General features: G+C 38.1%; 4 protein-coding genes and 1 pseudogene across 6 annotated transcripts; 4 read left to right on the top strand and 1 right to left on the bottom strand.

Annotated features, from left to right (window-relative positions):
• Nucleotides 1–367: 367 nt before the first annotated feature.
• Nucleotides 368–5,612, top strand: LOC149042945 (uncharacterized). Its single transcript, XM_089213218.1, has 2 exons — nucleotides 368–2,411; nucleotides 3,658–5,612. The coding sequence occupies exons 1-2, from the start codon at nucleotides 2,022–2,024 to the stop codon at nucleotides 4,477–4,479; spliced, it is 1,212 nt and encodes a 403-aa protein (XP_089069344.1). The 5' UTR covers nucleotides 368–2,021; the 3' UTR covers nucleotides 4,480–5,612.
• Nucleotides 5,613–8,049: 2,437 nt separating this feature from the next.
• Nucleotides 8,050–12,838, top strand: LOC149042944 (uncharacterized). The gene is made up of 2 exons (XM_089213216.1): nucleotides 8,050–8,378; nucleotides 8,532–12,838. Exon 2 carries the CDS (start codon nucleotides 8,569–8,571, stop codon nucleotides 11,005–11,007), a length of 2,439 nt encoding a protein of 812 aa, XP_089069342.1. The 5' UTR covers nucleotides 8,050–8,378; nucleotides 8,532–8,568; the 3' UTR covers nucleotides 11,008–12,838.
• A 2,185-nt stretch (nucleotides 12,839–15,023) lies between these two features.
• On the top strand, nucleotides 15,024–16,401 carry LOC149042943 (uncharacterized; annotated as a pseudogene).
• Nucleotides 16,402–18,224: 1,823 nt separating this feature from the next.
• Nucleotides 18,225–21,870, top strand: LOC149042942 (tyrosine-protein kinase TXK-like). The gene is made up of 2 exons (XM_089213215.1): nucleotides 18,225–19,233; nucleotides 20,528–21,870. The coding sequence occupies exons 1-2, from the start codon at nucleotides 19,006–19,008 to the stop codon at nucleotides 21,329–21,331; spliced, it is 1,032 nt and encodes a 343-aa protein (XP_089069341.1). The 5' UTR covers nucleotides 18,225–19,005; the 3' UTR covers nucleotides 21,332–21,870.
• On the bottom strand, nucleotides 19,930–26,436 carry LOC149042941 (uncharacterized). 3 transcript variants are annotated; one of them, XM_089213213.1, is made up of 7 exons: nucleotides 25,177–26,436; nucleotides 24,453–24,687; nucleotides 23,873–23,981; nucleotides 23,245–23,335; nucleotides 22,745–22,860; nucleotides 21,986–22,082; nucleotides 21,069–21,206 (listed from the first exon to the last, which is right to left on the bottom strand). In XM_089213213.1, exons 1-3 carry the CDS (start codon nucleotides 26,113–26,115, stop codon nucleotides 23,977–23,979), a joined length of 1,179 nt encoding a protein of 392 aa, XP_089069339.1. In that variant the 5' UTR covers nucleotides 26,116–26,436; the 3' UTR covers nucleotides 21,069–21,206; nucleotides 21,986–22,082; nucleotides 22,745–22,860; nucleotides 23,245–23,335; nucleotides 23,873–23,976. The 3 variants fall into 3 exon arrangements, with proteins under 3 accessions (XP_089069338.1, XP_089069340.1, XP_089069339.1); XM_089213212.1 differs by lacking the exon at nucleotides 21,986–22,082 and having other exon boundaries at nucleotides 19,930–21,206; XM_089213214.1 differs by lacking the exon at nucleotides 21,986–22,082 and having other exon boundaries at nucleotides 20,488–21,206; nucleotides 24,453–24,569.
• Between the last annotated feature and the right edge of the window lie 1,061 nt (nucleotides 26,437–27,497).

The following is a 27,497-nucleotide window of genomic DNA, read 5'->3' as shown; positions in this document are numbered from 1 at the left end:
GTACCCGTTGATTGGCTAGCTAGGAAGTGATAAATCAGCTCCACTCAGCCGTAGAGACAAATATCACGTCGAGAGTTTAATTTCAGACTCGTCTTCAGTTTATTGACTGAAATAAATAACTTTGTTTTTTTCTGTCAGGCCTATACTAAAATAATTGTTTACCTGAGGTGAGAATCGGTGAAAATAATAGAGATAATCTCCAGCGATATCCACCTCTACTTTGGTAAATAATTATTAACTGCCCCTACAGAGAGAACTTTCCAGTGAGTGTAAATGGTTATTTTGCTTACTCAAGTTTATGTGCTTTTTTAAGTCTACGGATATTATAAGAGTTTGTTAGGTTTGTTTGATTTGTAGCCGACTGGTGTGTACTTGATACTTTTTCTTAAAACTAGAAAAGAAACCAGCCATAAGTTTGAGCCATTAGCAGGTGTGGCAAGACTTGACATATTTTCATTCGCCGATGGAAAGAAAGCTTACATTAATACGTTCATCAATGTTTCAAATATTGTGGTAAACAATAAATTGCGATCCGCTTTAAATATTAATGTAGGAAAAATACATTGCAAATCATTCTTAGAGAATATTCCGTCGAGGATACATACTCATCAAGTGCATTGTTGAAAAAGGATCTTTTAACAATTGATGGTAGGTAGAGTTTCTCTTTTTGCTGTTTTGTAACACAAAACCTTCTGACATCTCTCCTTAATTTCAGACGCTTTTTCGTAATTAGCGATCACACACGAAAGTCTTGAAAGTTTTACGTTTCAAGAAAAACTCCTCAAACTTAGGCGATTTTATTTAATACATGAACGCCAGACAGAAACATCATGAAACACTTTTTGATAACGTTCATCGCAGCGGCTGTTTAACTGAGATTTGACATACTTGGGCATTAGTTTTGCATTCAACTAATTGTAACCGACATACTTTTAATCGGCAATTACTGCAGTAGAGCAATTGAAACTGGTTCGTTGATTTTTCATATCAATTCCATTTGCCAATCTTAAAATGAAATCAAGACTGAATAGTCCAGAATAACTCCTTTTATTGCAACCTACGCAGTGAAGAGAAATCAGTTTGGTATTTAAACTGAGTGTTTAGCTTAAGCTAAACTGCCTTGCATTTTTACAGCTTATTTTGTGGAGCATTCCTTACATAAACTGTTCAGGAGCAATTTCTTTCGTGCTTAAGTCTTTGTCTAACATATTTTCGGATTACGGCAAATTGGTGATTCTGTACAGCGAGACAACTACACTCCTTACTGTCTTTTAAAACTTTTACTGACTTAGAAGAAGGTCCCAACATGGTAATGGCTCTTACGGCTAACGGTTAAAATTTTGGCTCATCGCAGCGGCTGTTTCACTGAGATTTGATATACTACGACATTTAGCTTTGCATTCAACTAACTGTGACCGACATACTTTTAATCAACAATTACTGGTTCGTGTATTTTTTTTTAATATCAGTTCCATCGGTTAATATGTCTCCCTCCATTGCAACCTGAGCAATGAAGAAAAATCAGCTTAGCATTTGAGCTGACAATCAATTCTCTATAAATATAGTTCTCTATCAACTTAGGCTAAATTGCAGGGAACGTTTACGGCTCCTTTTATAGAGCATTCCTAACACAAACCGTCGAGTGGCAATTTCGTTTTGGCTTGAATGTTTGCCTAATCTCCTTTTCAAAATTCCGCAAATAAGTGATTCTGTAGTGAAGATCGACTTCACAGCGAGACGAATAAATTCTTTTCAGTCTTTCAAAACGTTTATTGACTCAGAAGAAGATCTCAATATGGTAATGGCTCTTACGGCTAACGACTAAAATTTTTTGCAATTTTACTGCTAACGATTCTTTCTTTCCGTTGCAATTAATATAAATGTTACGGTTTATGCTTTAAGGAAAACAATTTCGTAGTTAATTTAAAAAAATACGTCATTGTAGGTCACTTTTAAGCAAGAGACCCAAATATCTATATGTTTCGTCCTAGATTACCCCATGTTTGTCCGATGAAATAATCATGTATCTTTTTTTTCTTCACATTAGTAGTGCTATTGCTATGGGCATCGTCCAATATCTCCAAGTTATGCTGTTTGTATTCAATTTGACCCTCTCCACTGAGGCACAGAAAAAAGTAACTTGTCAAAACTTCAAGTTTGCAATCGATGACGATGTCATTCATAACCAAATTCTTGAGGGTCACGTGTTTGAAAGATTGACAGTCCCAAACGTCATCCAGTGTCACTTGAAGTGCAAAGATGACTGCCTGTGTGTATCCATGAACTATTTCCCTCTGTCCAAAGAAAACAATTGTGAGCTAAACGACGCTAACAAAGACATGGAGCCAGCGGCGATGAAATGGAGGCAAGGGGGAAATTATTATGATTTGGTGAGAGGCTACACGGTGAAGGTGAGATAAGATTATTTGTCTAATTCCTTATTCATTTATTTATGAACTTTCTTAAACAAAGTAAATGTCCCAAGATATTCAAGTTCGTAAATAAAATAAAGGTATCCGCGGGTTTCGCCCATAACGAGTTTCGCCCAAGAAGCGTTTCGCCCATAACGAGAATGGTTTCGCCCAGGCATATCTATTCTATCTCTTTTCCAATTATATGTTGCCGTTACCTATGTCAGAAATACAATCTTTAACTCTCGATTCCTTTGTTTTATTATTCACGAAACCGTATTCACATGTATTGATAAGCTGGCGTGCGGAACTTATCTTCCGTGTACAAAAGATTTGCAACGATGATATGTTCCACGCGCAAGTGTTTTCAAAAGCGTTTAATTTAATTCTCGAGAAGAAAAGTGATGCAAAAAAATCATAGCAATGCTTTTACGACAAACGGACGTCTCTGCAGTATTTCGTGCGCGAATTACCTTAACAATCCCCGCTCCACAGTGAAAGCTATAATTGACTTGTTCGTTTCAACAGTAACTTGTTCGTTTCAAAATTTCATGATCTCAGGTCAAGTCACTTTTCTTCATTCTGTGCATACAAACGTTTATAAGGTTGACGTTTTCTGAGTGAGAGTGTAGAAGTTTTACTTATGGGCGAAACCTTTATTGTTCTGGGCGAAACCATTCTCGTTCTGGGCGAAACCATTCTCGTTCTGGGCGAAACGATATGTGCGAAACTCGTTATGGGCGAAACCCGCTATAACCAAAATAAATATTTCCACGTGATCAAGTTTTGCGGTACTCCTTAAAAAACAGGTGTATTATATGTCAGTCCAGGCCAAAGACAATTTTGTGCATGCCGTTTTGTCTGCAATATGATTGATCCAGACAAAATTAAAACAAACTGATTTGGCTACGAGAGGATTGGGTTCATTCTCTTTCTCGCAAACTTTTTTCTTAACGGCCATGTTGTAATGCGAAGGGGACGGCTGGACAGACGTGACTACAAATTTCATAAAGACATCATTGACTTAATCATTGTTGTATTACTGCATTTGAAATCTAATTTTGATGGACATTTCATCTCCATTCTGGCACCCCGCTATGTGCTGTAGGCACACGTACTTTTCTCGCACTGTTTGTTATCGATTTGATTCGTTTCCGATGAGATTTGTCGATGGTTGCTAAAACGCACATGCCAACCCAATTCGGTGAGCATGGTGAGCTAAAACATCCTTTGAATGTTGCTGTAGGGTGGAGATAAATACGCACCAGAGAAGCATCATTGCATCAACAGATGCTGCCGCACCAATCCTTGTCTCAATGGAGGTGTATGTCAGGAGATTTGTGACACTCACAGCATCAGGTTTAACTGTACCTGTCCCAATACATACTCTGGTCAGCGGTGTGAGAAGATGAAACATTCGAGAAGCTGCAAAGACGTAGCTAAGAACGGTGCCTCGACGTCAGGAAAATACGACATCTCAAATTCAGACAATGAACGGTTTTCTGTTTACTGTGACTTGCAGTCTGAACCTGGCTTTGTATGGACGTTAATACAATCCTTTTCCTTTTCCAAGAAAAATGCCTTCCATTCTGCAGGGTTTGGCAAAAACGTTGAGATTGATATTGAAGAGGGGGAGGTAAATTGGAACGAGTTCCGATTATCCTTATCACAGATGCAGTATCTTGCCAATCACTCCACGCATCTGAGAGCAACTTGTAACTTTTCTACGGATGGTCTGCAGTATACGGACTACGCACGCGCTAAGCTGGCAGGTCATGACATTTTTGGTACCTGGAACACCTGCAAGATGTACGAATATGTCAATATCCGAGGAATCAATTGTTCTAATTGCACCGCCCTCACAAAACAGCAGGAAGATGTGTCCTGGCACATAAGGAGTTACAATAGCACACAATTCGGATGTGAATTTAATGGAAAACCAGGTGGAGTCCCCGGTGAAAAAAATTTCGGACAATTTAGCAAGCTTTATATGAATCAGGATCACCGGTGCTCGTTTTCTCCTGCTTCTACAACGCAGCATTGGTTTGGAGCTAAATGTGACGTGTAACTTTTTGCGAATTCATTTCCTTTCACAGAAAAGGAAACGCAGCCAACTGAAAGCAAGAGAACATCTCAGGATGGCTAAGAACTAACAATGACATCATGTGCCTCCAAGTTTGGCCCAATTAGGAGTTGAACTTGAACTAAACGTTTAATATCTCAGATGGTTACACTGACCCTTTATCACAGAAGAATGTAGACATGCACAAGAGCGACGTCATAAGCAACCTTAGCAACCTCATATTTTAATAGTTGAAGTAAGTAGGCGGTCTCTGTACAAACACTTTTTACCCGCACTTTCATCTTATGTAATGTTCAATAGATAGCACACTTACATCTTAAAAGTCAAAGGTCGATAAAATTGGCCTTTTTTCGTATTCGTCTTTGAAAACGCATTCAGAGATCACCATTAGTTGATTTATGCAAATTCTTTTCGAGAAAGTGACTAATCGTAAGTTGAAATGCTTGTGTTTAGATTCAGAGATGTTTAAATACCTCCGTATGCTGTTAATCTACATTTAATCGACATTTTCTTGACTCGGTCAATCAACCGTTTTCTCTTTACTGATAATTGAAAATTAGCTTCAGCCTCGTTAGTTTGATCATTAGTAAAACTAAGCTTTAAGTGTAGGTTTCTTGATTTCGCTTTAAAAAATCCTTACTGTGAGGAGAAATGGTATTTACTTAGTGGCAGGGGGATGTTGGCAATTTCTCCTAAGTGATAAATATGTACAGCTTGGTTTGATTTTAATATTAAGGACTCGATGCATAACTGTGAGAAGCCTTCAACAGCCTTTCTTTCACAAGGACTAAGGACTTTCACAACAGCCTTTCTTTCACAAGGACTTAAGTGCTTCGTTAGATCACTGCTTACTTTATAACATTGTACATTTGTTCATAAAACGATTTTTGAAATGTTCAAAATGTAGGAGATGAAGTAGGTATAGTAGTTGGATCAGGTGTTTGTCAAGAAAAGCACCAGTGAAGTGTAAAGGTCATTCAGGATTGTTGTACATAATGTGAGACATCATCTTATTATAGTATCATTCCAGACTTTTCCTTAAAGCTTGTGGATTTACGGCGATATTACACTGTTGGACGCGCTGTCAATTCATTATTAAATACAAATGCAAGTTACCATGAAGTTATATTCTAGTTATAAAGTTCATTATTTGAAATCTACGTTTCCGAAGTTTGAAACGTTCAATGATAAAATTGAAGATTTTGGAAGCTTTCAAAGTTATGCCATTTTCCTCTCAAAAATGGTGTTCGAATTGCGCGAAAAAACCGATGACGTCACTTTGGTAACATAAAATCGATTTCAGTATGGCGAATAGTATGAAAGATGCGCGGCAACGAGGGCGATATTGTGTTGCTGGTGCCCCGGCTCTGATGAGCAAAGCTGTCAGAATAGATCATTCCGGCACCAGGCATAGAATGTTTCAGTTCCCGAACGATCCCGACCCTGAGAGGAAAATGGGTGAAATTTGTCCGTAGACAAAGACCCGATCTTAACGATCCAACTTGGCCGTAAACGTCGCTTTGTTGGGCAAATTTTGAAGAATTATGCTATGAGCGAAACTTGTCCATATTAAACAGAATGATGGAAGCCCAAGGGATGAAGATGAAGCGCTTTTTGAAAAATGACACTGTGTCAACCAGGGACACTAGTTTTGTGCGTGGTGTAAACTAAATTTGAGTGTTTCTGTACCGTTTCCTTAAATTGTTTTTCTATTTTTTCTCTTTGCATACTAATACTGCTTAGAAAAGTCATTCCAAACATTCAGCTCCTTTAATGTACAAATAACCTAAAAGAAACCCAGTTGAAATAATATCAAAGGTGGCGGATACAAAAGTATGGATGAGTGAGATAATTTCCAGTTGGATTTTTTTTCTCTGTTTTTGAACCTTTGCTTTTGTAGGCCCCTTTACAGAGAGCTCAGCCAAAAATACAGAGCTGGAGCCGGATCGACCATCATTCATAATTCATGTTAATTTTTCAACTGCCTCTTTTAACTGTAGCAAAGTCAATTCCTCTATGGAAATGAAGGAAACTATGGTTTATTTCATTCCTTTCATTAGTGAGACAACGAGTTTTGACACCCAGCTGTAAGTATCTATTTTTCTGAATGAAAGACAGTTTAAAGATTAAAAGGGAATCGGCGATCTCCTTTGCCTGTCTCTAGTCTCTACCGCTTCTTTTTGTGAAATTATTCGTTTTGTTTGTGATCATCAGTCCAAAGATAATTAAAAGACACATTACGACGTATATCCTCTCTCGAACGTAAGAAAAACTCATGTTTTTTAAATATTAAGACACTTCTGTGGAGGATTAAAAGAAAAAAGGGCTTTTCAACTGAATCACACTCAACTCCTCCTTGGACACATAAGAAAATACCGTGGTCAATTTTTTCCTTCTAATTGTGGAGACAACAAGTTTTAACACCCATCTGTAAGTATCGATTTTTCTTGATGAAAAACAACTCATGGCGAACTCTTTTCATTGTTTCTGGTCTCTTCCATTTCTTATTATGAAGTTTAATTGTTTTGAGTGATAGAAAGGTGGAAGTATTTACCATATTGAATAATAATAATAATAATAAAGCCTTTATTTAAAGAGGGTGGCACTTAATAGCCAAAGGCTAATAAACTTGTGACCCTCACAACTATTTACAATCTAAAATACTGTAAGCTAAAATATATATATATATATATATATACAGTTAAAATATAAAATATGACAGGATTCGATTATAAGATAAAAAATAAATTATTAAATTATGAAATGATGCAAAAATTGTTGTTCCTTAAAAATCTTGGCGAACATGTTCTTTTTAAAACATGCTACAGAATTTAGTTTCCTAATTTCAATTGGTGTACTGTTCCACAGTCTTGTTGCCGAAACAGCGAAAGAGCGTCCTCCTTCTGTAGGGAAGGGAAAACCAAAAATTGAAAAAGTCAGAGGAGGCACCTGGCACATGAGGAGTTACAATAACATTGAGAGGGGATGTAAATTTGATGGAAGACCAGGAGGACTCATCAACATGGAAAACAATTTCAGAGAATATGGCTGCAACGATATAGATCACCGCTGCTCGTCCTTAACTGCTTCTGCAACCCAGCACTGGTTTGGAGCTAAATATGACCTATAATTTTTTTTGGGTTCATTTTCTTCTTTAGAAAAGGAAACTCAGCCAACAAAATACGACTCTGAGAAACTCATCCGGCGTGACTTATTCGATATGTTTAAAGTCTCTTTTTTCCTTTTTTGACACAGCATAATATATCTGGATCGCCATGCACACTGTACCTCAGATTCTCATTTTATCTCATCCAATTTATTTATATCAGATATTTAACCTGTCATCGAGATATTCGACCCCGGAGAACGATGGCCCCTTTGTCGATAAGCATTACGTAATTGCTTTCGCGTCAAAAGAAGAGAACACTTTAAGGCGCTGGTTAAGATCTTGCCGAACGTCTTAAGCGCCGTTTACACCGCGTTCCACCATAGTACGATCACGTACCTATTCATGATTTTTTGCCTTTTCCCTACGTGTACTCTGATTGCTACGAACTCACACGCTTGGAAATTTTGACCTCAAATTGGGCCAAGGAAATGTCCACTAGATTCCAGTCCTTTTAAGGCCAAATTTCGCTCGGCCATTTTCATGGCGACTCAGAGGGACCCGGGGAGTCATCTATTTTGCCTGTTTGCGGGAGACTTGTAATGAAAACAAACGTTTGGCGCTAAAAAATAAAATCTATTCCTTTCAAGCTTTAGTTTGATATCTGATTCATCGACTTTGTCCATATTTCTTGATTTTTGCATTCGTAGTGAACACAGGGCTCCAAAGAACGATCGCAGTTACAAATATAAGTCTTCAGTCGACTTCAAAAACGGAGGTAAATAATGTTAAAGCACTCGTTTTGCTCAAAAAGGAAACGGTAGAACCACAGAAGAGATATTGATCGTTTATAATTTCGAGTTGAGCGGTCATAATTTTGCTTTTATATGTGTAAAAATTTGTAACAAAAATACTCAATTTTAATTGAAAGGAAATAGCCTGTGGCCCATGACCGTGGCGATCGGGCAATGGGAAGTAAGAAGAGAAGAACCCCTCGGAGATCGCTTGCATTTTCGCAGAAGAAACGATTCCCTGTAGCTGAACTAGCTAGAGAAAGGGCTACCCTTCGAAAAGAGTATCTGTCAAAGAGTAAAGAGCTCTCTGCTCTGAGAAAAAAGTTAGAGCGCCTACAAAAAAATGGCGAGAAAATACGAGAATGTGTGGATCAGCTTGAGCTTGAGGTGACCCCGCCAACTCAAAGCCGTGCGACAGCATTTGAAATCTTGCAAAACACTTCTACAAGTAGGAAAAAAAGCCCAACTGAACTCACTGGAGAGGGTAAATTAAATTTACCGAGACGAAGTGCCCACAGAAGGCAATTAGAGACCCTGATTGCTGCTTCAGAGGTGAACGGAGGTTCCGTGGAAGATAGAACTCCTGCTCTTGATGGAATGTTTTCCACTGTTCTCAAATATGGCAAAATGGCTGATATTTCTAAATATTTCGATTCTTCTAAAAAGCTTAAAAGGGCAGCTGCGATGAAAATAAATGCTCAAGCGAAGGAGTACGAGGAAAGCAATGAAAATTTCATCCGTTCCTTATCTCTACTGTATGCAGGGGGGATCATTGGAAAAGTAAAATACCAGCAGGGGAGATCAGCAGTGGTTATGAGACATACTGGGAAAAGAACCATGAAAAGTTATCTTTCAAGGGAGAGAATCAAATTTGGCTTTGGAGTTCCCATTCCAAGGCCACTTGCTTACAGTGCTCTCATGCACAAAATTGAAGAAATCAATGTTGGAGAGACCTTGTCAGTGAGAGAAACACTGTGCACTACCTTACCCAGGGATCAACGAGTTGATGGGGTCTACAGAGACTTAGAGACAATGCTAATTATGCTTAGTCAATTTTACTTTGAAACAAATGAATTTAGAAAGGACAATGACAAACTTAATTGGTTTGGTCACAAAGAAGGATCCTTTAAAGTGGCAATTGGGGGGGATGGAGCACCCTTTGGGAAGTGGGATGAGTCAATGTCCTGGTTGGTGAGTTTCTTAAATGTTGGGCCAAGAGTGGCTAGCCCAAATGACAATTTTCTTTTATTTGGTGCCAACTGCAAAGAAGACCACCCATGTGTAGAGCAATTTACTCTGCAATTAACCTCCAAGATTGAAGCAATTGAGAAGAAAACATATACAGTGTCAGAGAAGCAAGTAACCTTCACTTTTGAACTGGTTCCCTCAGACATGAAATTTCTGGCTTTCCTTAATGGGGAACTTAACAATGCTGCCACTTATTTTTCCAGCTTTGCAAATGTATCAAAAGAGGACTGTGTTACACTGAATGGAAAATTTGGGCTAATGAATGATTGCAAGTGGAAACCATGGCCATACAAAGATAGATTAAACATTGCCAAACAGGTAGAAAGTTTTAAGGCAAAGCTTCCCTCCAGCCTTGCAGCCTCAACAAAAAGAACAAAAATCACCAAATTTATTGCCAGTAATAAATCAAGGCAGGAATTTCAGCCACTGATTGGAAAGTTGTGTGATAAAGAGGTTGTAGAGCCCCTTCACCTTAAAAACAATGGGGTACAGCATTTACACACAATGCTATTAAACCTAGCAATTTCTTCAAGTAACCTCCCACAGAAGATCTCCAGCCTATCAGACCTATCCCCAGCATGTGCAATGTCAAGGTACATGAAGGCACTAGAGTGTGATGTAAAAGCTGGACGTTTGAAAAAGCAGCTAGGAAAGTGGATGCTGGAAGATAGGTCTAAGGACAAAGACTTTTCTTACAGACTGATTGGAAAGGACTCAAGACTTATTTTGCATGGGTTTATGTACCTTGTGAATGCCATCAGGGGGGATTCAGATGATCCCAAATTGCTTATGAAACTTTTGTTCATTGTTTTCATTGCAATGAAGCTCAGAGATTGTGCCTCCATTTTTTCAATGTACCACATTACTCAGCCAGCCATTGATGAACTCAAGGTCTTAGCTCGGGATTACTTCACAGCAGTCACACTCTTCACAGGCACTGTATCAGGGACAGTTTGGAGCATTGGACATTTGGTCCCAGTTCACACCCAGTGGGTATTTGAGAAATATGAAACTGGATTAGGAGTGAACACCATGCAAGGGAGGGAAGCCAAGCATGTTCAAATTGCCAGCTATGCAAGAAACAGCCTTTATAAAGACCGCTGGAATCAGGTATTCAGGCATGATTACATCAGTAAACTTTGGCTCCCTCTCCGCCAGCCATCTCTCTTGACATATCATCAATCAAGAGACAGCCTCATCCCCAATCGCATTACCACAGATGCACAACACTTTTGCTCCTGTGGGTTTTCCAAAGGTGAACACGACGACAAATGTTTCTTTTGTGGTCATAAATTCATGGATGAGATCAAGAAGTCTGTTGCGGAGGGAAAGCCTACTAGAGAGTGTTTGAAGTACTTGTCTTAACTTGGTCGTGGCTTAGTCTTACAAGCCTAGTGGCCCATGACTGCCAGAGCTTATCCCAGTTTCCGTAGCATGAAGCAACTATTGTCAGGTTTCCCTGACAGTTTGCTGGTACCCATTTATACTCCTGGGTGGAGAGAAGCACTATGGAGTAAAGTGTCTTGCCCAAGAACACAACACAATGACCTGGCCAGGGCTCGAACCCGGACCTCTGGATCCGGAGTCCAGCGCGCTAACCACTAGGCCACCGTGTCTCCGACTAACTATAAATCGGAGTCAAAACATTGTACCAAAGAAATAACAGAATTGGGATCATGTGTCAGACACTCTCCGGCTACCTCAATTATTTTCATAATAATAACAAATTCTGAGAGCGTGAACCTATTTTAATAACCGGGAAAGAAATTTTATTTTAATACATACATACATACATACATACATACATACACACATACACACATACACACATACACACATACACACATACACACATACACACATACACACATACACACATACACACATACACACATACACACATACACACATACACACATACACACATACACACATACACACATACACACATACACACATACACACATACACACATACACACATACACACATACACACATACACACATACACACATACACACATACACACATACACACATACACACATACACACATACACACACACATACACACACACACATACACACACACACATACACACACACACACATACACACACACACACACACACACATACATACATACATACATACTTTTATTGATGCTCCCTAGAAAGGGTTTTTCAGCTAAACACAATACAATTACAAATACAGATTTAAATTTAAATTAATTAAGAATATAAATGTAATTATAACTATAATAAATGTCAAAAATAGTCTAAATGTAACGAATATTCTAAATGTACAGTGTTGTTAGTAAATCTGCTTAATAGTTTCCTTAAGAGAATAATTTTTATTGTTAGGGGTCTGCCAGAGACTGTTCCCCTTTTCTATATTTTAATTCCACTGAGGGCATTGCAACAATAACATATAAGACAATTAATGTACCCACAATTGTGTTAGAAGTGTATAAAATCATAAATATAACATCTATTACATATATGTTGTTGTCTCGACTCGATTACAATTTAAGAATGTACCACTGCATCCAATCAATACTGGAAAAACAAACTGCTCCTGTTTCAATGCTGAATGATGCCAAATGCATTCCAGTACCCGTAATGGAAATTAAATTGTAAAATTTCCTCTTTAAACTTGTATCTCATAATTCCATTCTTCCTGTCGTCAACAATAAGTTTTACCACCCCTTTTCCAGCTCCTAGCTCCTTTGTAAATGCTTCGCAGTCCTCAAATTTATTGAACAAAGCACACAGTCTTCTCATATTTGTGAATGTTATTGTCACTGAACCGGGTTTCTCCGAAACATCTACACCATAACTTGTGCGATTTACGATCCCTTTGTTTAATAGACTGAACACTTCCTGCGGCATCGGAACATCGAAACAGATCACCCAAGGATGGATTTTACTCATCCGTGGAGTAAGGCGTGTATTAATTCCATTCTTAGCTCTTATCATTGTTCGTTCCAACATTGGATATACATGACTGATTTCATGCTCGTGTCGATAGCGAAGGGGACCATATTTTCCTTTCACAACAGCTTCGGCCAGTTTCTCTAGTGCGTTAAATGTCTCATCTAGATCTTTCAACTTGTGAACATTTGAAATCTGGCGTTCGAATTTCGATTTCTGCCGCTTTAATGCTCCTTTGATCCCATTAAAAAGTTCTTCTTGGTCAGGCTCACTTTGGGACGCCATTTTGATTTGTTTGTGTACATGGGCCCAGACCCTGCGCGGCCGAAAGAGTTTGGCCCAATTTGAGGTCAAAATTTCCAAGCGTGCATTTTTAAATGTCTTAGTATAATTATTAAGGTATCCAACTAATTTGTAGGTTTTTAAGGTCCACCATGAGTGTTCTTCGCTATCTACGCGCCATGTTGCGCAGCCAACAGTAAATTGTCAAAATTCATAATCTCATTCTTGACGGTCACGTGTTTCAAAGATTGACAGTCCACAGCGCCACCCAATGTCACGTGAAGTGTTAAGATGACTACCTGTGGGTATCCATGAATTATTTCCCTCTGTTCAAAGAAAATAACTGTGAGCTCAACGACGCTAACAAAGACGCAGAAAAAGCCGCAATGATATGGAGGAAATGATTATGATTTGGTGAGAAGCTGCACGGTGAAGGAGAGAGATAGAATCGTTTGCTGTTGATAGAGTTGCCCTATTTATTTATTTTTTTGTTACTTACATTTCTATCACAACATAGCGCGCGCATAAGGCCTACTTATATCCTAAGGGAGCTACCATGGTAAAAATCATTATTTATCATAGAAACTACGATGTTATACAAGGATCTGCAGCTCTGACAAAAGCCGTAACAACACCCTTTAAAAAATACGATATTTTTTCACGTGTGTTTGATAACGCCAATCAGCTGCTGACACCTCACTCGCCTTTCGCGTCACTCGGCCAGGTTGATAAATGAACGGCAAAGCCTTCAACATTCTCAATACAAGGTAGTTTGTCCGCGGAACTTTGTCGGATTATGGCGGCTAAACATTTAAAAATTTCGTACCGCTAACAGGGAGTGACGTTCAAACTTTCCTAGAAGGGAAAGAAAACCAATATATGAAAAGAAAAACCCAAAGTTACGTATTCAGTGACTTTGGTAATGGCCTTTGTCGTGGCTGAGAACGGAAATCGACAACTGGAAGATTTGTCACAGGCCGATTTTGGCTGTTTACTTGAAAGACTTCTTCTGTCGGTAAGTAAAAAGTCAATAAATGAGAATTTTGTAAATTTAAAATTCCGCCCATTGTTGTTTTTGTAATCATGATTCAAAGCATTTTTCCATCTTGAGCCTTAGCGCCAACGCACTGTACGATTGTCGATTCTTCAATTTATTTTCTTTCATTATTGACGTCAGCTTTTCTCGTCACTAATGCGCTGTTGTGTCTATATGATAAACAAAATAATACAAGGTCGCTTTTTGAGTGTTCAACTCGACATTTCATATCCACGCGCGCCCATACATTATTCTCTAAAAATAGTGCACGTCTTTGCATTCATAACATGACTTGTGCAGTATCACTTCTGCTAAAAGTCCTGTCGAGTTTAGCGGCGAGAATTCAAAACTATCAGTTAAGACTATCTTTCCGTTCTATCCCTATTTAGATAGACCTTTGTAGCTCAAAATGAAAACAAAATATGCTGAATAAGACTGGTTTCGAGAAACAATGAGCATTTCTTTTTCCCTTCAAGCGACGAAATTAGTTTCGGAGTTGACAATACTTTATTCACAAACGCGATGGGAATTATGGCTGAAAACAGAACTGAGTATTCTGACTTCAACTGAGGCTTTGCGACGCTGGGGACTCTTCATTACAACGGAAAATATTATTTTCAAGCGTTGTTATGTACCCAAAGTTTTGTTCAACAAAAGATTTTGTTTTGAAATCGTACAATTTTCAGAATTTTTAACTCAAAGTTAAACAATATTCAGGTTGCAAATTTTGGTAAACAACAATTCAAGCAACGTAAATCTATTACAAGTGTCTCGTAGATGCGAGAGATTTGTAAGGTTTTTGCTCAGCGTTTTGAATAGTTGATATCAGTTTTGAGGGTTCATATATATCCTAAAAGTATTGTTAAATAGCGGATTTTAATTTTAAAAACCTTACAATTGTTTCAGAATTTTCAAAGTCTTCAACATAAACCTACGCAATTTCTGGCCTTGAATTCTTGTAAACAACGATTCAAGCATATTGAATCTACTACGCGCTCTTGTAAATGCAAGAAATTCGTTCGTTTTTTGCCTCTGAGCAGAAAATGTTCAATTCTTTGAATAAAGATTTGGTCTGGAAATATTTCTTGGTCGTTTGTACCTTTTCATTTATTCATAGTTTTCGGGTAGAACATGATTACCTGGTAAATCGGACAAAGTTGTAATAAACTCTATTTTATCGAGCACAACTTGTGTCTGCATGCTATGTTATATGGAAATTTTTTCAGTTCATACTTTAGCTGTGCGTGTATCGAGTTATGAATCCACTTGGGAAGTTTGAAGAGCACTCAAGCAACTCTTACGCTTCTCTCGTGCTCTTAAAACTTATATCCTGCGTGCATCTCTAACTTGAAATACGCACGTTAAGCATGTAGCAATTCTTTGTTGTACGTCCCCTGCCCCCCCCCCCCCCCCCTCAAATTCACTTATGGATATCTGCACTGCTGGACTTTACTTTAATCAAAAAATAGTTTAAGAAAAAAAGTTCATTTTCAATTAGGGTGAGGAAGCTACATTCCAGAAAACATCGCGGCGTTAATAGATGCTGCAGTCAGAATCCCTGCCTCAATGGGGGAGTATGTTAGGAGATTTGTGACAATCACAGCCCCAGGTTTAACTGTACCTGTTCTTACAAATACACTGGTAAGCGTTGTGGTCAGATTACACATCCAAGAAGCTGTACAGCTAACAACGGGGCCTCGCAATCAGGAAAATACGATGTTTTTGATTCAGCCAATAAACCGTTTTCTGTTTACTACGACTTGCAGTCAGAACCTGGCTTTGTATGGGCATTGATACAGTCGTTATCCTTTGCCAATGAGGCCACATATAAGGATAAGGGGTTTGGCACGGATTTCCCCGTGAATGACAATAGCAATGAACCGGACTGGAACTGTTACCGCTTTTCCTTATCACTTATGCAGTCTCTCTCAAACCACTTCACACCTCTGAGAGTAACATGCACGCACTGTTCTGGCAGGTCATTACATATTCGGTGACTGAGGTGGAGGTTGCAAACTGTTTAAGTATATTAACATCCGTCGTATTAACTGTTCTGATTGCACCGCCTACACAAGAATGAATCTTAATGGTGCTTAGTTCGTTAACAGTTTGAAAAGCAAGGAGAAAGAATGCGACTTTGATGGATCTGTAGGAGCCGTTGACAACGCAAATAATTTTGGACGGTATCATTCCGGAGCGATGAATAGGAATCACCGCTGCTCCTCTTCGGATTCTTCTTCAACGCAATACTGGTTTGGGGTTAGACATCAATAGTTTATTCTAAGTTCCAATAATCTACTAAAGCTAGAATGAGTTGTGAGTATTAGATAAGGTTTTTGTTTTCTTTAAGGATTCTGACCTTTTCTCGTTGTGGTTGCTTTTTGTTTTGCTTTGTTTTGTTTCTTTTTTTCACAAAAGGCCTTTGGTTTCTCGAAAATTGTCTGTTTTGAAATCGAAGAAATTGATTTGAATCTCGTTGCCGTTCCACTTCCGTTACCGTTACCGTCAAACCGAAACAATAAAGACAGCCAATCAGAACAAAATATGATATCACGGGAACATTCAGAATTCAAAGACTAACAAGCAAACCGTTGTAATCTGTGATTGTTTTTAGCTTTGCATTGCTTAGGTAGAAGATTAGCCCGAGCTTTGTATACCAAAAATGCAAAGCTAATGCAATCCTGGCTCCCTTTTGAAGCATAAAAACAAGAACAAAATTGCGCTGTGATTGTAGTTTAAAAATAATTCATGGCTAGTATACGTAAGCTAAAATACGAAAATGTTCAAATACGCCCTAGGAACCTTAAAAAAAAACTTATATCTGTAACATACACAATATAATATAACATAACATGGTTCGAAATTAAATTAAAAAGCCTAAAAAAATTGAAATATGTTATCTTCTGGAGTTAGAACAACCAAGGGTAAAGACCAACTAGGGTCTTAGTTGCTATTCAACTAAGTTGCATAGCTTAAGACGAGGACTGAATTGCATAGTTGCATTAAGTTTGTTTGTATAGGATTTGATATCTATAGGAAGGGGCATCATCACATTTTATTTAATCGCCTGAATGCTGTTTCATCAATTTACATACCCTCAGGTATTACTTTGTTATTTTTATTTAGAGAGAAAGAGACATTTGTGGTAAAATAACTCGAAAACCGATCTCTTCTGCAGCCTTGTAGATACATCTCAGGAGTCAGCAGGATGATAGAAGTCCGCTGTCATAAATTTTCACAAAGAAATCTTTACATCTTTGAAGTCGAAAACGACTCACTTTGTATCTGTTGTCAAGAGGAAGAGTTTACCATGTACCTGGTCGAAGGATTTGAAAAGTGGTTTAATGATAAAAATGCCCTCTCTTTCTCACCAACCGGCTTCAGTCAAAATTTTCATTTAGGAAAGCCCCTTTTGAGACTGATCTAATTACAAAAACTTCGAATTACTTTGCTCGCACTGTTTGTTATCGATTCGATCCGTTTCCGGTGAGATTTGTCGCCGGTTGCTAAAGCGCACATGCTAACCCAATTCGATGAGCATGCTGAGCTAAAAAAATCCTTCGAATGTTGCTGTAGGGTAGAGACAAATACACACCAGAGAAGCATCATTGCATCGACAGATGCTGCCGCACCAATCCTTGTCTCAATGGAGGTGTATGTCAAGAGATTTGTGACGCTCACAGCATCAGGTTTAACTGTACCTGTCCTATCACATACTCTGGTCAGCGGTGTGAGAAGAAAAAACATCCGAGAAGCTGCAAAGACGTAGCTAAGAACGGTGCCTCGACATCAGGAAAATACGACATCTCAAATTCAGACAATGAACGGTTTTCTGTTTACTGTGACTTGCAGTCTGAACCTGGCTTTGTATGGACGTTAATACAATCGTTATCCTTGTCCAAGAGAAATGCCTTCAATTATGCAGAGTTTGGCAAAAACTTTGAGATTGATATTAGAGAGGGGGAAGTGAATTGGAGCGAGTTCCGACTATCCTTATCACAGATGCAGTCTCTTGCTATTTACTCCACACATTTGAGAGCAACCTGTAACTTTCCTACGGATGGTCTGCAGTATACGGACTACGCACGCGCTAAGCTGGCAGGTCATAACATTTTTGGTACCTGGGACACCTGCCAGATGTACGAATATGTTAATATCCGGGGAAACTCTTGTTCTAATTGCACCGCCCTGACAAAACAGCAGGAAAATGTGTCCTGGCACATAAGGAGTTACAGAAGCACAGGATTCGGATGTGAATTAGATGGAAAACCAGGTGGAGTCCCTGATGAAAAAATTTCGGAAAATTTCACAACCTGTATATAAATCCGGATCCATGACAGGACGGAAAACGCGTGCACTGTAAGTACCTCCCGTTGTCCCATACAAAGCCTTAGAAAACTTTTCTAAGGCTTTGTATGGGCTTTTTTTCTGGAGTATCTGGTAGCGCTCCAGGTTGCTTTAATATGCTTACCGCAAGGCGTCATAATCTCGCCATTTTGTGACAGAAATGTCGTTTAACTGAAAGTGAACCAGAACACCAACAGACCTATGCATGTCTCAATTTTCCGATGAGGGAATGTTAGGCATCAATGACACGTCATCGCTTGTCAAACTTTGTCAATGAACATGACGGCTAGGGAATGTTAGGCATCAATGACACGTCATCGCTTGTCAAACTTTGTCAATGAACATGACTTCCACTTACGTAATTGGCTCAAGATGTACTACTACCGATGAGGGAATAATAAATAAATCTGATCAGAAGTCTGTGGCAGGTCGGGTGATATTGAAACGCGTGGAAAATGCATTTTACATTTTAAAAAAAAACTTTACACTTGGAGGATTTCAATTGCTTTTTTTATTCTGGTAGTCCTTGCATAAACCTTGTACCCTGTTTCATCCACATTTATTCTTCGTAGTTGTACATTCACTGCGAACAAAGCTTTCCGGTTAATTTTTTATCGTTTTATCGCGTTGAGATAGGCCGCTGTCCACTAAAATTTTCTACAACATTATATGGAAACGCGGGCACAAACTCAGCCACAGGGAATCGAGTACCGAAGGCGATCGCTAACAAAAAGCGCGCGCTTGGTGCGTGGTTGGCAAAGTAATCATGCCACGACAATCTCGGGAAAATACAATCGAAGAAAAACGCAGGATGCGAAATCAAAGGAGGAAACGTAAACGATTGTCAAGGACAGCTAGGGAAAGGGAGAACAGAGAAATGAGAACACAAAAGGAAAGAGATGCATATTCTCGCGCTAAGGGATTGGCGCGAATGTATTACGGCAAATGGAAAGCATTAGTCGAACAGAATAAAAAGACCCTGGACAAAACCAAGGTAGGTACTCGGTTAGCGTCAAAATAGAATAAAATAGGTATCGGAAAATGAGCAGTTGGTTACAAAAAACGATATCACCGAATTGAAGCTGAACGTAAACAAACTAGCATTGTCTTGCATTGTACAAAACGTCCTGGGGTTGACTTCAACATAAACTCATAAGGGGAGGGGAGAGTGCAGCCCTCAAAATTCGTCTCCTTTCTATGATGAAATGAAAAAAAACTACAGTCATTTTCGTAAAATAAGGCAGGGAATCCCCAATTGAAATTGCCACATTCTGAAATGATTTTGCGGGATTTCATTCATCATCATAGCATCTTGCTATGTAGTGTTGATCTTGCTCTACCAAGGATACAGATAAAAAAATGGCCAGGGATAGAAATTTCAAGGTCAGAAAAAAGTCAGGGAAATTAAAGTTTTTACACCACTGAGTTTCATACCATGCTGGAAGAAATATTTCAGATGATCTCAGCAATGTTTTAATGAAGAAGAGGAGGCTGGACATTTTGCATCCATTTCATCGGGGAATTTAATTTTTATCATGGATAGGTCAGTGCCTTAATAGTCGGGGAATTTTGGAAAGTTCTGTTTGTGGCAACCATGCCTACCCTCTGTGTATCTCTATCAACAGTGTTAGAGTTAAGTCTAAAATGAATACATAAAATACTTGGGTTGTATTAAGAAACAAGGAGAGACTTTGTCAAATGAGCCGCAGTTTATTATATGAAAGGGATAAAGTTTACCAATTAATATATTAACATAGGAATTACAATTTCCTCGATTGTGATTAGTTTTAAAAACTCCTGTTTTCCACAAATTCACTTGCCAAGTTGTTGTCGAACTGTTCAATAAGCTAAATACATTCATCATTGTAGTTTAAGTCAACCAATCACATTCAAAGTTGTAGTTTAAATCAACCAATCACAACCTTAGTTTCAATCGCCATAGAAACAGTGTACAGATTCCTTAATTGTGGCTTTCTTCAAAAACAAGAATTGGTTTCCCTTGAGCAATATTTTTAATTTGGAAATTGTAATTTTTGTGAAATTGTAATTTTTATGATTAATTAGTAAAAGGACTTTGTGTCATCTGTTTCGGTCTGTAATCATACTCGTGATAAACAAATTGGACTCCCACTATGCAGTCGTCTGATTTTGTTATCACTCATATGATTACAGACCAAAGACTACTTAGTCCTATTACCACTTATTACACAATCTAGCATGTGAATCTTATTAAGCTCACCAGCTTCACTTTTCCTCTGTTTATAAAATAAAATATTACTTTATTCCAGAATAGAGACAGGAATACAAAATCAGGACCACCCAGTAGCAAATTTGCCACTGTTAATTTAATTGATCCATCTGAGCTTCAACCAATCAGTGAAAAGGAATTAATACTAGGACAGGGTTCATATGGCCGGTGCATTTTAAAATCTTTCACAAGATTAAACGTTCTTGTGGTAGAAAAACAATGTCTGATGCAAAGCACTAGAGAGATGGTAAAGGAGGCACAAATCATGCAGACTCTCACACACAAAAACATTCCTGCAATAATAGGAATCCAGCTTGAAAGAGAGCCTATCTCTCTAGTGATGGAGTTCAAAGGGGAAGAAAATACATCCATAACAGTCAGTAAACTATTGTATTGCAAGGAATCCAATGGTATATTAGAGAGAGTTAACAGTTCACTGACAAGCAAAGACTGGCTGATCATTTGTCATGATATCACTGATGCTCTCGCTCACATTCACTCCAAAGGCTTTCTTCATTGTGATCTCAAATCAAACAATGTTCTTGTAACTGATAAACATGGCCAAATTATAGACTTTGGAAAGGCCTGTGACAGTTCATTTCCCCCAGCAAAGAAGTACACTTTTCACTATAGGCACATTGCTCCTGAAGTTCTGAATGGCACCCATTGTAGTAAAGCCAGTGATGTTTATTCCCTTGGCCAAATCCTGCATGAAGTAGCTACAAAGCAAGAAATTCCAATGTTACTTGTCAATGCTCAAAAATGCTTGGACATCAACACCACAAGGAGACCAACAACAACAGGACTAATGGCATCACTGGCCTCTTTAATATGTAGCCTTTAGGGGAAGTCAGGAATAAAGGGGATAGGGGTTAAATGAAAAAAAATTGAATTGAGAAAGATTCAGTGGGATAGTAAAACAACAAGGAGAGGTTGTGCTCTTTCCCAATATTTACTTTTGTGAAGATATTCAAGAAGTGTATTGCTAGATAGGGATGACAAAAAGAGCCACCTGGCTTTTTCTTTCAATTGAGGACCTTCCTATACACAATAGTTTTGAACATACTCTACTTAAGAACATACTGTCCTATAACATAACCTTTCTTGCTAGTGATGAAGGCCTCACCTTGTAGTTTAGGTTGCAAGAAACTATAATATGAAGTATGAGTTGTTTTCAGTAACTCAGTGTCAAATTTTATGGTATAGTTTTCTGTAATAATAACTAATTATCATCATTATTGGCTTTCCAATGTTAGACATTAGCTACAAATTCTCAATGCCAATTTCTTGACCAATTGGAAGTAAAACCAAATATAACTTGCTTGCATATCTAAAAGTAAATAAACAAAGTTAAAACTGGGTGGGTTGCCTTGAGTACCCATCTATTCTGGTGTGTTGTTTTCTGAGTTCTTAGAAATAAGTGCTGCATTGCACACTGTCTTAACTCTGGTGTAATTTTGAATATCAGAACCCCGAAGAATAGCCCTTACTAACAGACCTGGTGCATAACACAGTAGTTTGGGTGTGTTTCTATGCAACCAAATGATAGGGTTTGACCTGTTTTGAGACTTATCCGCGTCAATGGTACCATCCATCTAGTGTGTAAACATAGTACTTTTAAATGAATTCAGTAGACTTATTCATTTGATCATTATCATCTACCACATAACTGTGTTCCCTATTACATTAGTGTTCACTATGAGATCTACAATGACATAAATGTAGGTAAAAATGGTATGATAAATTATTTGAGCCTAAGCCTTCTTGTAGTTGAAATATTGGGAAAGAAAGGAAGAAGAAAATAATCAAGAATAGAAGGATTAGGCATATGCAAGATAACATTTTGTTTCCATTGTTACTTTAGCAAATCAGTATTCCTGTTGTGAAGATGTCACATCTTTTATCAGCAGGACTGCCAAGATGACTCATCTTTTGCCAGTTTCTGTTTGCTATTGTAACAATAACTCTTGCAGTCCACTGGCTAAGGCCAAAAATTAACTTAGGAATAAACCAAGAATGCTGTGGCTCAAAAAACTTTGTATTAGGACACTGCCAGCTTGAACCTAGGAGTCAGCATTTAGGTTTTGAGTTTAAGCAGAGACTTTTCCCTTTTTTAATGTGGACATCTTCAAATCTTTTCAAAAATGATTTTCTACAAAAAATTTGCATCTGTGGAATATTGACTGATACATGTACGACATGTATATTACTAATAGCAAACATTTAATTGCTAGAACTGCATTGCTAACACACATACCCTGACTGCATTGCAAATAAAACAAAATTCCACAGAGACTCCCCTGCCACCGAGAAGAAAATCTTCTTCATCCTTCTTTACCAAGAGCAAAGTCAATGTCTTGTAGTCTAAAATAACTTTAGGAGAGAAATTGAACTTATTAGGTAAAAAAACATCTATAGGTTCGTGGCAATAGCAAATAATCCACATGACTAGAAAAAGAGATGATGATCAAACTTACATCATTATTTCAAATACTTTAGCAAATAAATGGCCTTGAATAGTAGACTAAAGAAGGTCCTATTAGCAGAGCAGACCTCCCTTAATTTCTTTTTACTCAAACCCTTCTATTTTCCTTCTACTACATCTTATTAATGGCTGCAACATGTGTATACCTGAACATAAATTTACAGATTTACAGATGCATCAGATATATATGTGGAGTTCAATCTTTTAAACAATAAACCATAACAGTAGTCTCAACTCTGAATAATAAAAGCTTAAGAATAAACAAATTGTACTTGGTAATGTTTGTCATCCACATCAATCCCATTGTCCTTAAGAATCTTCTTTTGATTATTAATGTCTTCCAGCAGAATCTTTAGATTGTCCCTTCACAAAAAAGAATGATATGTATTCAACAAACAGACAATAACAAAAATAGTACTTTAAAACAATTAATAAAAGAAAACCTTAGCAAGTTCTTCAAACATATTAACTGCCATCTTTTCACGGAAAATTCTCAAACTCATAAATTAAAAAAACAAAGGAAGTTAGGACCATGATGATGTTCGGATATCTGATCTTCATTACCATAGATTTTTACGATTGTAATTCTCCATTTTCTCATCAGTTTTAGTAGTGATTGAGAAGATATATCAAACACTCAAGACTGTGTTTGTTCTCATTTCTAAACACCTCGAGCTGGCTTGAAGTTTGTCAAAAATACTCGCACATCTCCTCTCAGTTTTTGGAAATGGGGTCAAACAAAGTCTTTCAAGTTTGATATGCAAAATTCTGCTAGGTTTATTTTGGTTTCTCAGAAACAAAAATTGAAAGCAGACAATTTTACAGGAAGGTTGCGACCCACTCACTTGTTTTCATTTTTACTAGTGCAACAAAACAATATAATAGCAGTAGATAACTCACCTGTTCTCCTTACAACTGGCTATGACCAAAGGGAACACAGACTTTGCACTTTGATTGGAGGACACAGGACACACACTAGGGACGACACCAATCAGCACTTGATCTCAACCTGAATATAAAAAGAAGGTTTTGGTACAAATATACTAGGCAAATTATCATAAACTCAATAAATTCTACTTTGCAATAATGTGTCATGTTATTTAAATTATAAAACACACATAAAATTCACCATCTTTGTTCACTTATCACACATAAACTAGTTATGATGGCACAAAAACAAAATGATACTTATTCTGTCTGTGAAATTAATTAAAATTTGTTGTAAAGGGGTGACAGTCTAAAATGATCAAAAACTCAATAAATTCTACTTTTCAATAATGAGTCATGTTATTTTAATTGTAAAACACATAAAAATTCTCCATCTTTATTCACTTATCACACATAAACAAGTTATAATGTCACAATACTTAAATTCTGTCTGTGAAATTAATTAATTGAAATTTGTGGCAAAGGAGTGACAGTCTTAAATTCTTTGTTCATGTCTGCACAAGTGAATAATCTGTTGTTATTGATTCCTTACCCCAAAAGGGTCTTCCATCAATTTTCAGCATCAACTTAATTACAGGAGAAGACAACTGATGCAGTCTTTGCTCCCTAGCAATCAATTCCACGACAGGAGCCAGTTGTACCGAATACCCTGGAATAGGTGGAGAGACCTTCTGAATTCTCATTAATACTCTGCACACTCCAAATACCATCTTCTTCACCGCCTTTATCTCATTCGTATTTAACAACACAGGATTATCAGAAGATTTCTGAAAGATAAAATAAGCTTGATCGTAACTAAGTTCAGCAAAGTTGTTATGAAAAAGCATAGAGCAGGAAGATTCCATCATTAAAATAGCAATAATCTATCAAAACGGCAGATAAAGTTGATGTGCAAGAACAAAAAAGAAGAAAAGTCAGTTCAATCTTTCCGCGAATTCAATGCGGTCTTAGATCGGTCCGATTCACTTCGTTCCAACCAAAAGTTAGATCGTTCCACATAGGCTGAGTTCGCAACCGAAGAAAACCGGTTAAGCCTGGCAATAGATGAAAGAACGAGGAATAATCTATAAACCCGTTGGAGCAAAGAGCGACCAAAAACATGGAGCGAAGTGCCCTTTCACGCAAGGTAACCCCGCCTAAAGCGTGACGCGTAACGCAACACGTAACGCAACACACAAACTTATTTAGATAAAAAAAATCCGGGAAAAGTAAGCTTAAATTGACATACAATAAATGAATAAAAAAACTTTACTGACCCCCGTTCTTCCAAGCTGAGTGATATTGATCACTGCTTGCCATGTATGGCTGGAGATTCTTCCGCGCGTTTTAAAAAACAGAAGAACCCAATCTGGAACTCGCAAACTTTCAATGTATTGGGCGTACGTTTCCTCGCCAGCAAGATCTTGTAGAGCTCTCTTCACCCCTTTCCTCGACGCTACGTTCTCCATTACATCGTTGATCAGGCCTGTAGCGTCAGTGTCGCCAAAAGCGCACAAATATGACAAAACAGTTGACAAACTCTCCCTCTTTCCCTCACACAAGGCTTTGACTTTGCTGATTAGCTGCTTCCCCCTTTTTTTTATCAGCAGTTCCTTTTCCGGGGTGTCGATTTCTGAATTTTGGCAAATATCTTTTATGTTTGGGGAGACACTATGCTTGCCATTTTGACCACTTTGTTTTGGCGTCATCGGAGGCGCATTTTCTACATTTACTGGTGATGGATTCAAGGATAGCTTACGAGCTACGTGAGGCCGGGGTTGATCTCTTGAAGGTATCGTTACTGGATCTGCTAACGGGGTTCCACGTGTGATCTCTTCATGTTGACGAGACAACGCACCAAAGTCAAGTTCGTTCAGAAATTTTCTGAGAAAACCAAACCTTGGATCCTTTAGCAATGAACTCTTTTGAGTTTGTTGCCGGAATAAAACAGCGAGAATGCCAAACGATGACGCCACAACCACAAAATCTGGCACGACGTTGGCGTCGAACATGGATCCATCGACTTGCCGAAGGGTAGCTCTTTCGAGCATTTTAAATTCTTCGGGAAAACTTTCCACGACTACATTTTTTCGAAAATATTGGCATGGGCTTATGCCACAAAGATTGGAACTTAGCAGATACCAATATCTCTCAAGAGAGTTCAGCTCATCGCTAATAACACGAGTAAAAGGCGAGAGACCCTTTCTCGGTGCCATCCTACCACTAACAAACAACTCGTGGTTGAAAGCCGGTTAAGACAACAGGACAACAGGCAAAATAATGGCGTCTTTTATTAAGATTAAAGAATCATATAACGACATTCATAACATAAACCAGGACTCCATTCAAGGGCGATGATGCATTGATCTATATAGTTTGAAAGGTTATGGAGTCGCATTACAACACTAACCAGGACCCCAATGACTGGCGATGATAAGTTGATCTCCTACAGTTTGACATGTTTTCACACATTACTAACAGACCCGGGGAAATAACGCTGCGGGAGATGATACTTGCAGTAAAAGCCATATCCGTCCTCTCATGCTGGTGCTCGTTTTCTCCTGCTTCTACAAAGCAGCATTGGTTTGGAGCTAAATGTGACGTGTGACTTTTTGCAAATTCATTTCCTTTCTCAGAAAAGGAAACACAGCCAACTGAATGCAAGAAAACATCGGAGCAAGGCTAAAAACTAACAATGACATCATGTGCCTCCAAGTTTGGTCCAATTAGGAGTTGAACTTGAACTAAATGTTTAATATTTCAGATAGTTACACCGACTCTTTATTACAGTAGAATGCAGACGTGCACAAGAGCGACGTCATAAGCAACCTTAGGTACACAGCGTCTATATTTCAATAGTTGAAGTAAGTAGGTGGCCTCTCTACAAACACTTTTTACCTGCACTTTCATCTTTTCATGTAATGTTCAATAGATAGTACACTTACATCCTAAAAGTCAAAGGTCGATAAAATTGGCTTTTTTCATATTCGTGCATGAAAACGCATTCAGGGCTCACCATTAGTTGATTTATGCAAATTCTTTTCAAGCAAGTGACTAAGCGTAAGTTGAAATGCTTGTGTTTAGATTCAGAGATGTTTAAATACCTCCGTATGCTATTAATCTAATTATGACATGTTTTGTCGTCGTAAGGTGACATTTTCTTGACTCGGTCAATCAACCGTTTTCTATTTACTGATAATTGAAAATTAGCTTCGGCTTCGTTAGTTTGATCATTAGTAAAACCAAGCTTTAAGTTTAGGTTTCTTGATTTCGCTTTAAAAAATCCATACAGTGAGGAGAAATGGTATTTACTTAGTGGCAGGGAGATGTTATTAATTTCTCGTAAGTGATAAATATGTACAGCTTTACTTGATTTTAATATTAGGGACTCGATACATAACTGCGAGAAGCCCTCAACAGCCTCTCTTTCATAAAGACTAAGTGCTTCGTTAGGATCACTGCTTACATTATAACATTACACATTTATTCATGAAACAATTTTTGAAATGTTCAAAATGTAGGAGATGAAGTAAGTATAGTAGTTGGAGCAGGTGTTTGTCAAGAGAAGCACCATGTATTGTTGTAGATAATGCGAGAC

The sequence above is a fragment of the Pocillopora damicornis genome, chromosome 7 (genome assembly GCF_964200805.1).
Source record: "Pocillopora damicornis chromosome 7, jaPocDami1.2, whole genome shotgun sequence".
Classification (NCBI taxonomy): Eukaryota; Metazoa; Cnidaria; class Anthozoa; order Scleractinia; family Pocilloporidae; genus Pocillopora; species Pocillopora damicornis.
Note: the sequence above shows the minus strand (reverse complement) of the source record. Positions and strands in the feature narration are given on the sequence as shown.